General features: G+C 35.6%; 1 protein-coding gene across 5 annotated transcripts in view; it reads left to right on the forward strand.

Moving 5' to 3' along the window:
* Positions 1-15,169, forward strand: part of LOC128690316 (neuroepithelial cell-transforming gene 1 protein) — a 1,446,122-nt gene that overhangs the window by 861,377 nt on the left and 569,576 nt on the right. For all 5 annotated transcript variants that reach the window (XM_070087170.1, XM_070087181.1, XM_070087192.1 and 2 more), the window contains one exon: positions 51-98. In XM_070087170.1, the coding sequence (XP_069943271.1) occupies positions 51-98 (48 nt within the window). The remainder of the gene's footprint in view (positions 1-50; positions 99-15,169) is intronic.

Raw genomic sequence — 15,169 nt, forward strand, 5'->3', positions numbered from 1 at the left:
ACACAATCATGTCTTTACTAATCATTCCTTCTCTTCGTATCTTCCTGTAGCTGGTGATCTCGACGGGTCAACTCAGAGCTTAGCAGTCACTGAATCAGGTTAGTATGTCCCACCATGGTTGTTATAAATATATTTTATAAGTATAAACTTTATTTTTCCTTCACACACACACACACACACACACTCACACACACACACTCACACACACACACACACACACACACACACACACACACACACACACACACACACACACACACACACACACACACACACACACACACACACACACACACACACACACACACACACACACACACACACACACACACACACACACACACACACACACATGCACACACACACAAACACACATACTCACAAGATGCAAAACAACAGCGGGGGGAGTTGAATGATAGCTCTTGGCCTTCCGTGTTGCAAACAACACATCATCAGAAGCCTGAAATGTTGCAGAAATGAGTAGGAAGTCCAGGTAGATGCACTCAAGGGAACAACTCTAGCTATAATGAGATGTCATCAAGCAGACCAGTACCAGGAGCCAGAGAGATGAATTCAAGATATTAAAAAGTAGCAGAAGAAGAGCATATAGAAGCCCATCAACATTAAATATTTAGTAATGACCTAGTGACCACAACATTAGTGACATGATAATTATCACCAACATGCCATCAGACTCCATATCATATCATTATAAAGATTTTATATTTCTAATCTCTTAAGTGTCTGGCATCTATCAGTAGGAAAACTCAATCACATACAAAGAAAATTGGTCTATTAGGAAGAAGCAAAAAGGAAACAATCCTATTTCCAGATGCTAGCCCACTTCATCCCACAGAACTGGTTGCAATGGCTGCAACTTATCTTACATGGGACAGACAGGCAATCCTCTATGTGTCAAGATGACACAACAGAGATATTAGCTTCGAAATGTGCAGAGATAAAATGCGATTTTCAACTACGTCAGGGTCTGCAGTAACTCTGCAAATTGGTCAAAAGCCAGAGTCGTGGTTCCTTGTTCCTCTTGGCTGGAGCGAAATATTTTAGAATCGGCAATTTATAGTGTAGGTTTATTCAAACTCGATAACTTTATAATTTTCCTATTGATAAAGTCCAGATACTTTAGAGATCAGAATATTAAATAATTTTATAATGATGCAATATGAAGTCTGGCGGCATGTTGGTGATAGTTGTTATATCACTATGTTGTGGTCACTAGGTTATTACCAAATATTTAATGTTGATGGGATTCTATATGCTTTTTACTGCTACATTAAATATCTTGTCTTAATCTATCTCTGGCACTTGGCACTGGTCTGCTTGATGACACCTCATTCTACCTAGAGTTGTTCCCTTGAACAGATCTACCTTTATTTTCTACTCACTTCTGCGACATTGCAAGCTCCTCATGATGTGTTGATTGCAATGCGACAGACCTAGAGCTATAATTCAACTCCTGTTGTAGTCGTTTTGCATATATATATATAGATATATATATATATATATATATATATATATATATATATATATATATGTATATATATATATATATATATCTTTTGCTTTCAACGTACCAGCCGTATCCCACTGAGGCGGGGCGGCCCAAAAGGAAAAACTAAAGTTTCTCCTTTTAAATTTAGTAATATATACAGGAGATGGGGTTACTAGCCCTTTGCTCCCAGCATATATAATCGCCTCTTACGACAAGCATGGCTTACGGAGGAAGAATTCTGATCCACTTACCCATATATATATATATATATATATATATATATATATATATATATATATATATATATATATATATATATATATATATATATATACATATATATATATATATATATATATATATATATATATATATATATACATATATATATATATATATATATATATATATATATATATATATATATGTCGTGCCGAATATGTAAAACTGGTCAATTAGCAAGAACTCATTTAAAATTAAGTCCTTTCTGAAATTTTCTCTTATACGTTTAAAGATATATTTTTTTCATTAATGTTAATGCAAAAAATTTTAATTTTGGACCAAAAGAATCTTAGAAAACTTACCTAACCTTATTATAAAAAGAGCAATTTATTTTAGCCTAAACGAACTAAATATATTTTAAATATGTTTACAATAATTTAGTACTAAACAAACACGATCATATGTATTTTTCTCGTTAGGTTCAGAATGATTTTGGCGAAATTATTACATACACAAATTTTCACTTGTCCTATATGGCAAGATGAGCGTTGCTATTTAAGCCAAGATCGCAAGTTCTGCCTATTCGGCACGACATATATATATATATATATATATATATATATATATATATATATCTATATATAAATATATATATATATATATATATATATATATATATGTGTGTGTGTGTGTGTGTGTGTGTGTGTATGTATATATATATATATATATATATATATATATATATATATATATATATATATATATATATATATATATATATATATATATATATATATATATATATATATATATCAGAATATGCAAAAAACCACTGTGAAAGAATAGTGACATTCCAAGCGCTTTCGTGACCTCTCACATTATCAAGGAACTATAAAAATAATACATCAAAGAAAGGCATAAAAAGGGTTAAGACTACAACTCACACACACGTGACGACACCTGACTCTGTGAAAAACACCTAATACTCTACCCAAGAATTAGAAATTTATTACTTGTTTGATGTATTATTAAATTCTTCTCAAAATTTATTAATTATAAATGAATCCAAATTTATATAAACCAAATGAAATATTCATATTATTTTCAAAACTGCTTTTTATGAAACATGATTCAATTATATTCCTGTCGACCATGGACTTGCTTGATACAACTTTCTCAGCCTTGACTAAGTAGAGCATTAGGATCTCGTCCAGTTCTAATGCTACATTTATGTTACCCAACTCATGCAGCAGGCCTGCTGGCCCAGATAGACAGGTCCTTCATGACATCCCACTAACAATGTCATGATGTTGTGAAGGACCTGTCTAGTTGGGCCAGCAGGCCTGCTGCAGTGTTCAGGAGCTATGCAATGTTGCAAGGGAGCAACTGAATACGGGGAGTTTTCTCAGAGTAGCATAGTGCGGGTGTCACCGGCCCTCAACTTCTCTCAGAATGTGGCCAACGGTCGGTGCCAACCCTACCACCATCATCCCCCTACTCCCCATATGGGGTTGGAGGTTATACGAGATGTGAAGTATGAAATTAGAAGATATAATAGCCAGCCCCAAGATTTTTCTAGCTGCTTGTAACAGGTCACATGATTTTCGAAAATACTTTTCTCACTGGATACTATATATATGGATTGCTATTATTCTGTGTAACCTTTTCAATTAATAAAAGAAAGGAATAGAATGTGTAGGCGCCAGTGGCCAGTGCCGCCTACACTACTCTGAGACCTCTCTCCCTGCTTTGGTTGCTCCCTTGCAACATTGCACAACTCCTGATGACGCACTGACAAGTGTGAAAGTACTTGAGCTAAAGATTTTCACCCCCCTCCCCATGGCTTGTCCTGCATAGTTAAGATCGCCCGTCTGCGATTTTTTGCAATATATATATACATACATATATATATATGTCGTGCCGAATATGTAAAACTGGTCAATTAGCAAGAACTCATTTAAATTTAAGTCCTTTCTAAAATTTTCTCTTATACGTTTAAAGATATATTTTTTTTATTAATATTAATGCAAAAATTTTTAATTTTGCTCCAAAAGAATCTTAGAAAACTTACCTAACCTTATTATAACAAGAACAATTTATTTTAGCCTAACCCTACTAAATACAATTTAGATTTGTTTACAATAATTTAATACTAAACAAACACAGTGAAATATATTTTTTTCGTTAGGTTCAGAATGATTTTGGCGAAATTATTGCATACACAAATTTTCGCTGGTTCTATATGGCAAGATGAGCGTTGCTATTTAAGCCAAGATCGCAAGTTCTGCCTCTTTGGCACGACATATATATATATATATATATATATATATATATATATATATATATATATATATATATATATATATATATATATATATATATATATATATATATATATATATATATATATATATATATATATATATATATATATATATATATATACATATATATATATATATATATATATATATATAGATATATATATATATATATTTATATATATTTATATATATATATATATATATATATATATATATGTATATATATATATATGTATATATATATATATATGTATATATATGTATATATATATATATATATATATATATGTATATAAATATATATATATATATATATATGTATATATATATATATATACATATATATATTACATATATATATATATATATATTTATATATACATATATATATATATATATATATATATATATATATATATATATATATATATATATGCGTATATACATATTATTGTGACCACGAACAAGTGGTATTGAATCAATAACAATACTGTGAATAAACGAGGATTTGAACCCACGTCGTTTTGGCTCTGTTTCGTGGTGAGCAAAATTCACATGATTCTCTAACCTACTGGACCATACAATCCTACAAGAATCAAGCACCCTGCTGAGCTAGGTGATTTACCTTGATCCGAGGACATACAGTGGTGTGGGTGCCTATTAGCTAATTTTATTCTAATCCCCGTTTGACGTACTAGCCTATACAAGCAGTATATATATTATTGTGACCACGAGCGAGAGGAATTGAATCAATAACAACACTGTGACTAGCTGAGGACTCGATCCTATGTCCTTTTGGCCCTCGTGGAAAGCGAAAAATTACACGACACTCTAACTCACTGGACCACACAATCCTACGAGAATCAAGAATCAAGCACTCAGCGGAGCTAGGTGTTTTACCGTGATCCAAGGACATATGGTGGTGTCGGTGACTCTGAGCTAATTTCATTCTAATCCCCCATTTGGTGTACTAGCCTCCATGAGCAGTATATATAGTATTGCGACCACGAGAAAAGGGTATTAAATCAATAACAACACTGCCACTAGCCGGGGGATCGAACCCATGTTGTTTCAGCCTCATGGTGCATGATTCTTGTAGGAATGTGTGGTTCAGTGGGTTAGAGCATTGTGAATTTTTGCTCACCATGAGGCGGGCTAAAACAACATGGGTTCGATCACCCGGCTAGTTGCAGTATTGCTATTGATTAAATACCACTTGTTTGTGGTTACAATACTATATACACTGCTTGTGGAGGTTAGTACACCAAACGGGGAACAGAATAAAATTAGCTCTGAGGCACCCACACCATCGTATGTCCTCCGATCACTGTACAATGCCTAGCTCTGCTGGGTGTGTGATACGTGAAGGATTGTATGGTCCAGTGGGTTAGAGCATTGTGAATTTTCTTTCACCTTGAAGCGGGCTAAAACAAATTTTTTTCGATCCCCCGGCTATATATATATATATATATATATATATATATATATATATATATATATATATATATATATATATATCTCGCCTCCTACCACCCCCTATATTTTTATGCTACATGCTGACTTTATTAATAGACAGAATACATTGATAGAAGTGAGGTGCGCTCACAGCCTGGAGACAGGCAGTCTCCCTGTCTGATGTTACAGCCCTGAGCATGTTGGCAAGCACTTCTTCAGCGATGGGGCCATCCCAACTTGACTGTTTGTAGGCCAGTGCTGCATTAGGGTTTGGTGACGGAGCAGCAAGAGTCTCCCATTCAGTTATGGCACTGGCATAGTTTGGGTCCTGCATTCCCGCTGAGTCACTGAGGTTGTCCAGAAGAATTTGTCTTATTAACTCAATTGATGCTATGGAAGAGTATAGGAAAGCTGATAGGGCAATCTGGGAGGATCTGCGTACTCCCAGCCCCCAAAGCCTGACTGGAAGTGAGGCTTGCAACCACTGTCCATCTTCGAGGGAAAGATTCAATACACTCTCTAGCATGGTCTTAAGGAGAGACTCGTATTCCTTGAGTTTCGGACTGCTGAAGGCTGGGGAGCATCTCAGAAAGTAGGCAAGTTTTGGGATTGACAGGCACCGGGTGAGTAGCTAGAAGGCATCATGTTTATCGATGTCTTTCATCCTGCCTTCCATCGTCGTGAGTCTGAGATTTTTTTTCTAGGATCAGATCGATGGCATTGGACCCAAGAGGAGCACCAAGGAGAGTGCTCTTGGCTGGATCAATGGCTCGTGCTCCTGGTAAAACAGCACTGATATTCTGGATCATCATCCGTAGATTGGTAGAAACTATTTCACACACACACACACACACACACACACACACACACACACACACACACACACATATATATATATACATATATATATATATATATATATATATATATATATATATATATATATATATATATATATATATATATATATATATATATATATATATATATATATATATATACGATATATATATATATATATATATATATATATATATATATATATATATATATATATATATATATATATATATATATATATAATATATATATATATATATATATATATATATATATATATATATATATATATATATATATATATATATATATATAAGAATAGTGGAATTACAAGCGCTTTCGTAACTTCTAACATGATCAAGGAAATATAAACACAAATGCAGTATAATGTGATCCTTTATTGACAACGTTTCACCCACACAGTGGGCTTTCTCAAGTCACACACGGATCTACCTGGGGTTGGAAGGTACGAGAGTATTTATAGTCAGAATGTTGAGGTCAGGTGAAGAATGCTGCATCTGATGATCCACCGGGTTGGGTTATAGTCTTGGGTAGCTTGGCAGGGGTATTGGACAAGTTGTAGACCTTCTGCAGTGTTCTATGTTCTTATGTGGGATAGCGATGAAGAAGTTTCTTGGCGAGTGGTTCAGCTATGTTATAGAAACCATTGTTCTGGTTGAAATTGTTGGTTGTAGAGATAAGCGATGATTCCAGGATTCTTCTGTATTGAGTGTTGTCTTCTGTGGCTATAAGTCTTGAGTTTCTGTAGTTAATTAAATGGTTGTGTGAATTGCGATGCTGTACACAGGCATTCCTTGTATCGTCAGTCCTGCTTGCATATTGGTGTTCTGAAATGCGTGTTTGGAGGTCTCTTGATGTTTCGCCCACATATAATTTGTTGCAGTCATTACAAGGGATTATGTATACCCCTGCAGAGGATGGAGGCTTGTCCTGTCTACTACTGGTGATGTCCTTGATGGTCGTGGTTGTGGAGGTAGATACTTGGAATGATGTTTTGGCAAAGATGTTGGAAACATGTTTGGCAATGGAGTTGTTGGGGAGGACTATGTATCTCTTCTCGGCAGTGTCTTCTCTGGGTGTGTTAAAGATGTTTAATGCCCGCCGTCTGCAGTCTCTGATGAAGTGACTAGGATAGTGGAGATTGGAAAATACTTGTTCAATTATACTGCATTCTTCCTCAAGGAACTCATTGCTGCAGATTCTGAGTGCACGTAGGAAGAAGCCTATAATCACACCACGTTTGGTTTTGGTGTCGTGGTGAGAGTAGAAGTGAAGAAGATCGTTTTGGTTGGTGGGTTTTCGATAGACTTTAAAACGAAGTTCGTGGGTTCGCCACTCAGTGCAGTCCTGGCGAACTTATACATGGAACATCTAGAAGCCGAACGTTTCTCCACCATTATTCCTTCGTCTGTCACCTGGCTCCGTTATGTTGACGACATTCTCCTCATAACTCCTAAACGCTTCAACGTTCAAGCTCTCCAAGACAAGCTCAACCAGGTCGAGCCTTCAATCCAGTTCACACTTGAAGAAGAAGTCGACAACACTCTTCCTTTCCTTGATGTTCTGCTCTGCAAAGCTGACCACGAACTTCGTTTTAAAGTCTATCAAAAACCCACCAACCAAAACGATCTTCTTCACTTCTACTCTCACCACGACACCAAAACCAAACGTGGTGTGATTATAGGCTTCTTCCTACGTGCACTCAGAATCTGCAGCAATGAGTTCCTTGAGGAAGAATGCAGTATAATTGAACAAGTATTTTCCAAACTCCACTATCCTAGTCACTTCATCAGAGACTGCAGACGGCGGGCATTAAACATCTTTAACACACCCAGAGAAGACACTGCCGAGAAGAGATACATAGTCCTCCCCAACAACTCCATTGCCAAACATGTTTCCAACATCTTTGCCAAAACATCATTCCAAGTATCTACCTCCACAACCACGACCATCAAGGACATCACCAGTAGTAGACAGGACAAGCCTCCATCCTCTGCAGGGGTATACATAATCCCTTGTAATGACTGCAACAAATTATATGTGGGCGAAACATCAAGAGACCTCCAAACACGCATTTCAGAACACCAATATGCAAGCAGGACTGACGATACAAGGAATGCCTGTGTACAGCATCGCAATTCACACAACCATTTAATTAACTACAGAAACTCAAGACTTATAGCCACAGAAGACAACACTCAATACAGAAGAATCCTGGAATCATCGCTTATCTCTACAACCAACAATTTCAACCAGAACAATGGTTTCTATAACATAGCTGAACCACTCGCCAAGAAACTTCTTCATCGCTATCCCACATAAGAACATAGAACACTGCAGAAGGTCTACAACTTGTCCAATACCCCTGCCAAGCTACCCAAGACTATAACCCAACCCGGTGGATCATCAGATGCAGCATTCTTCACCTGACCTCAACATTCTGACTATAAATACTCTCGTACCTTCCAACCCCAGGTAGACCCGTGTGTGACTTGAGAAAGCCCACTGTGTGGGTGAAACGTTGTCAATAAAGGATCACATTATACTGCATTTGTGTTTATATTTCCATTGTGTCGGTATTTTATACCATTTATTACCAAGATCAAGGAACTATAAAAACAATACATCAAATGAAGGCGTATAAAGGTTCAAGACTACACCTCACCATCACATCCCACAACAAACACCTGAAGCATGATGACACCCGACTCTTAAGAAAGGAGGAGCACTACAGCAGGTCTGTTGGCCCATACTAGGCAGGTCCTTTGCAATCCACCCCACTAACAAAATATTTGCCCAACCCTAGTACTCTACCCAAGAAGTTAGAAGTAAGATTTATTATTAGTTTTATTAATAATAAATGACTCTAATTTATATATAACCAATGAAAATATTCATTTTATTGTCAAAACTGCTTTTTATGAAACGTGATTCAATTATATTCCTGACGACCATGGACTTACTTGATTCAACTTTCTCAGCATTTTGAAAATCAATTGGATGGTTAAAATCTCTTACATGAATAAATAGAGCATTAGAATCTTGTCCACTTCTAGTCTATATTTATTTTCTCTTAACCTTAGTTCGAGTCTTTTACTAGTTTGACCGTAATAAACTTTATCGCAAATTTTACAAGGAATCTTATAGACACATCCGTCAGCATTTTGGAGGGAATTCTTTATCTAAAGTTTTTTTTTACTGTATCAAGATTTTTAAATATAACTTTGATATTAGGAGAGAAGAGCTGCTAGATAAGTACAGGTCAGCTATAGATTTCATTAAGTCTAAGGGAGGGATCCCAATCATATGTAGCATCTTGCCTGGAAGGGGAGTAGGAAATGAATGGTTGTCTAGGGCAATTGGTGTAAATTGCTGGCTAGACAGATACTGCAAGGAACTTGCAATCCCATTCATTGACAACTGGAACAACTTTTATGGCAAACATGATATGCATGCAAGGGATGGGGTACATCTCTCTGGGGCTGGGGTGGTAGCACTTGCAGACTCGATTGAGAAGGCCATTGGTGAAATGCCTATGATTTTAAACTGATGGAAGATAGAGGTATGGGTGTGTGTGGGAAACAAGCAGGTTGCAACACTTGGGTTGGAAACAGTAAATGTATAAAAGGCATTCAGCATGAAGTTATAAATAAAGACAATAGATCAGGTCAGCAAACAAAGGGGGACAGCAGAGGGCAGCAAGGGACTAGCTCCCTTAAGGTTTACTATACTAATAGCAGGAGTGTAAGAAATAAGCTAGATGAGCTAAGATTAATTGCAAGTGCAGGAAACATAGATATTATTGCTATAACAGAGACCTGGCTCAATCTGAAAGATAGAGAGATGCCCTCTGAATGTCACATACAAGGCTATAAATTATTCCACACTGACAGGGTCAACAGGAAAGGTGGTGGAGTAGCGATGTATGTCAGAGACAATTTAAATTGTTGTGTTAGACAAGATATTAAATTAGAAGCGTCAGCCACTGAATCTGTTTGGTTACAGCTTCTCGAGGGCCGAGAAAAACTAATTTTGGGTGTGATTTACAGGGCCCCAAATCTTGATAGGGAGTGCAGTAAACTTCTATGGGACGAAATTCGTAAGGCATCTACATACGAAAATGTTGTGCTAATGGGAGATTTCAACTATAGACAGATTGACTGGAGCAATTTGACAGGAAATTTAGAGTCAGGTGACTTTCTTGATACGATCCAGGATTGTTTTTTAAAACAGTTTGTGACAGAGCCAACTAGGGGAAATAACCTCCTTGACTTGGTTCTTGCCAGTAGGGAAACACTAATTAATAATCTTGAGGTTAATGATGAGCTTGGGGAAAGTGATCACAAATCACTCAGTTTTAATATATCATGGAATTCCCCTAATAATGGCAATCAAGTCTCCGTCCCTGACTTTCGCTTGGCTGATTTCATAGGACTGAAAAATTACTTAGGTGGGCTGAACTGGAATGACCTGACTAAGGGTCAGGTAGGTGGTGATGGTTGCCGATATGATGCTTTCCAGGGCATAGTTCTAGCTGCTCAGTCAAATTATGTTCCAAATAGGGTAATCAGATCAAACAAAAATGATCCTAAATGGATGAACAATAGATTAAAATATCTGATTGGTCAAAAGAGAGGCATATATAGGCAAATCAAAAGAGGAGAGGGGCAATTGAGAAATCGATATATTCAGTTAAAGAGAGAAATAAAAAAGGGAATTAGAAAAGCAAAAAGAGATTATGAGGTTAAAGTTGCAAGAGAATCGAAGACTAACCCAAAAGGATTCTTTCAGGTATACAGAAGTAAGATCAGGGACAAGATAGGCCCACTCAAAAGTTCCTCGGGTCAGCTCACTGACAGTGATAAGGAAATGTGTATAATTTTTAACACATACTTCCTCTCAGTTTTTACACAGGAGGATACCAGCGATATTCCAGTAATGAAAAATTATGTAGAACAGGACGATAATAAACTGTGCACTATTAGGGTCACAAGTGACATGGTCCTTAGGCAAATAGATAAATTAAAACCTAACAAATCCCCAGGCCCTGATGAACTGTATGCAAGGGTCCTAAAGGAATGTAAAGAGGAGCTTAGCACACCTTTGGCTAATCTTTTCAACATATCACTACAAACTGGCATGGTGCCAGATAAGTGGAAAATGGCAAATGTGATACCTATTTTCAAAACAGGTGACAGGTCCTTAGCTTCGAACTATAGACCAATAAGCCTGACCTCCATAGTGGGAAAATTTATGGAATCAATAATTGCCGAGGCAGTTCGTAGCCACCTTGAAAATCATAAATTAATCAACGAATCTCAGCATGGTTTTACAAAGGGGCGTTCCTGCCTTACGAATTTATTAACTTTTTTCACTAAGGTATTTGAGGAGGTAGATCATGGTAATGAATATGATATTGTGTATATGGACTTCAGTAAGGCTTTTGACAGGGTCCCACATCAGAGACTGTTGAGGAAAATTAAAGCACATGGAATAGGAGGAGAAATTTTTTCCTGGATAGAGGCATGGTTGACAAATAGGCAGCAGAGAGTTTGCATAAATGGGGAGAAATCAGAGTGGGGAAGTGTCACGAGCGGTGTTCCACAGGGGTCAGTGTTGGGCCCCCTGCTGTTCACAATCTACATAAACGACATAGATGAGGGCATAAAGAGCGACATCGGCAAGTTTGCCGATGACACCAAAATAGGCCGTCGAATTCATTCTGACGAGGACATTCGAGCACTCCAGGAAGATTTGAATAGACTGATGCAGTGGTCGGAGAAGTGGCAGATGCAGTTTAATATAGACAAATGCAAAGTTCTAAATGTTGGACAGGACAATAACCATGCCACATATAAACTAAATAATGTAGATCTTAATATTACGGATTGCGAAAAAGATTTAGGAGTTCTGGTTAGCAGTAATCTGAAACCAAGACAACAGTGCATAAGTGTTCGCAATAAAGCTAATAGAATCCTTGGCTTCATATCAAGAAGCATAAATAATAGGAGTCCTCAGGTTGTTCTTCAACTCTATACATCCTTGGTTAGGCCTCATTTAGATTATGCTGCACAGTTTTGGTCACCGTATTACAGAATGGATATAAATTCTCTGGAAAATGTACAAAGGAGGATGACAAAGTTGATCCCATGTATCAGAAACCTTCCCTATGAGGATAGACTAAGGGCCCTGAAACTGCACTCTCTAGAAAGACGTAGAATTAGGGGGGATATGATTGAGGTGTATAAATGGAAGACAGGAATAAATAAAGGGGATGTAAATAGTGTGCTGAAAATATCTAGCCTAGACAGGACTCGCAGCAATGGTTTTAAGTGTGAAAAATTCAGATTCAGGAAGGATATAGGAAAGTACTGGTTTGGTAATAGAGTTGTGGATGAGTGGAACAAACTCCCAAGTACCGTTATAGAGGCTAGAACGTTGTGTAGCTTTAAAAATAGGTTGGATAAATACATGAGTAGATGTGGGTGGGTGTGAGTTAGACCTGATAGCTTGTGCTACCAGGTCGGTTGCCGTGTTCCTCCCTTAAGTCAATGTGACCTGACCTGACTAGGTTGGGTGCATTGGCTTAAGCCGGTAGGAGACTTGGACCTGCCTCGCATGGGCCAGTAGGCCTTCTGCAGTGTTCCTTCGTTCTTATGTTCTTACAAATATGCAAAGCTCTCAAAAACATTGATGAGAAAAGCGACAGTTTAACTTTATCTTGATGTGACGAATAATAGTGTACAGAGGAACATATATTTGTAGGTTTTCTCTAAATTTTACATTTGAAGTCATTATTACCTTTAATAATTAAAAAATCTAGAAAAGGCAATGAATTGTTTTCCTTAAACTCAAAAGTAAAGTTTATTGAATGAGCTAAGCTATTTAATTTAACAATTAAATGGTTTATATCTACCTTCTTAGGCAAAAGACACAAAATATCATCAACATATCTGAACCATTTAACTCTATTGGGGAGGATTCTGTTAAGCAATCTTGTTTCAAAAAATTCCATGTATAGGTTTCTAAGAACAGGAGAAAGAGGATTTCTCATTGCCATACCAAACTTCTGAACATAAAACTTATCATTAAATACAAATTTTGTGTCAGGAATACAAAATTTAATAAGTTTATTCATAGTAGGAGTTGGCAATGGTAAATCATAATTAATAAGTTTTTCAGATAAGAAACTTAATAAATCATCAACTGGAACTTTTGTAAACAAGGAAGTAACATCAAAATTAACCATGTTAAAATCGTTCAAGTCAGTCAAGGAGCTTAATTTATCAACTAAATCTATGTTGTTTTTAACATTAAAGTTAGAAATTTTTCCAATAATAGGGCTCAATATGTCGACGAGCCATTTAGGTAATTTATATGAAACTGAACCCATTCTATAAACTTTTCTGTTGAGTTTGCCTTTTCTAGATTTTTTAATTAAAAAAAAACTAAAATTTAAAATTTACAGAGAACCTACAGGACCTGCCTAGTATGGGCCAACAGGCCTGCTGCAGTGTTCCTCCTTTCTTATGTTCTTATGTTCTAACTGTTTCTATGTATACTATTATTCGCCACATCAAGATAAAGTTAAACTGTCGGTTTTCTCATCAATGTTTTTGAGAGCTTTGCATACTTGTAGTCCAGAGTTCATAGAAGAAATATCCAAAATTTATGAAATAGGTAATGATTTGAAATACCCAAGAAACATAAATTTAAAATTGCTAAAAATACTTTTTACAATCCAAAAAGGGGCAACCAACCATATTAAACTAAAAATATGTTTCTTCTCCCTTACCATGAGAACTTGGTTGATATGCCTTCTCTTCTTAAGACTTTTATTATCAAAGTTGTATTTAAAAATCTTGATACAGAAAAAAAACTTTTGATAAAGAATTCCCCCCAAAATGCTGATGGATGTGTCTATAAGCTTCCTTGTAAAATTTGCGATAAAGTTTATTATGGTCAAACTGGTTAAAGTCTCGAACTAAGATTAAAACAACATAAATATACCATTAGAACTGGACAAGATTCTAATACTCTATTTATTCATGTGAGAGATTTTAACCATCCAACTGATTTTCAAAAGGCTGAGGAAGTTGAATTAAGCAAGTCTATGGTCGACAGAAATATAATTGAATCTTGTTTCATAAAAAGCAGTTTTGAAAATAATACATTTCCTTTGGTTTATATAAATTAGATCCATTTATAATTAATAGAATTTGGGAAGAATTTAATAATGCATTGGGCAAATAATAAATCTTAATTTTTGGGTAGAATAGTTTGTGGGTTGTGTGAAGGACAAGTCTAGTTAGGCCAGCGGGCCTGTTGCAGTGTTCTCTTTCTTATGAGTAGCGTGTCAGGTGTTGCTTTGTTGTGGGATGTGATGGTGAGGTGTGGTCTAGACCCTTTATATGCCTTCCTTTGATGTATTACTTTTATTGTTCCTTGATAATGTGAGTAGCCACGAAAGCGCTTGGAATTCCATTATTCTTTCACAGTGGTTGTTTTGCATATTCTGAAATCACCTGTTTACCGATTTCCACCGAATATATATATATATATATATATATATATATATATATATATATATATATATATATATATATATATATATATATATATATATATATATACATTTATATATATATATATATATATATATATATATATATATATATATATATATGTATATATATATATATATATATATATATATATATATATATATATATATATATATATATATATATATATATATATATATATATATATATATATATATATATATATATATGTA

The sequence above is a fragment of the Cherax quadricarinatus genome, chromosome 2 (assembly GCF_038502225.1).
Source record: "Cherax quadricarinatus isolate ZL_2023a chromosome 2, ASM3850222v1, whole genome shotgun sequence".
Lineage (NCBI taxonomy): Eukaryota > Metazoa > Arthropoda > Malacostraca > Decapoda > Parastacidae > Cherax > Cherax quadricarinatus.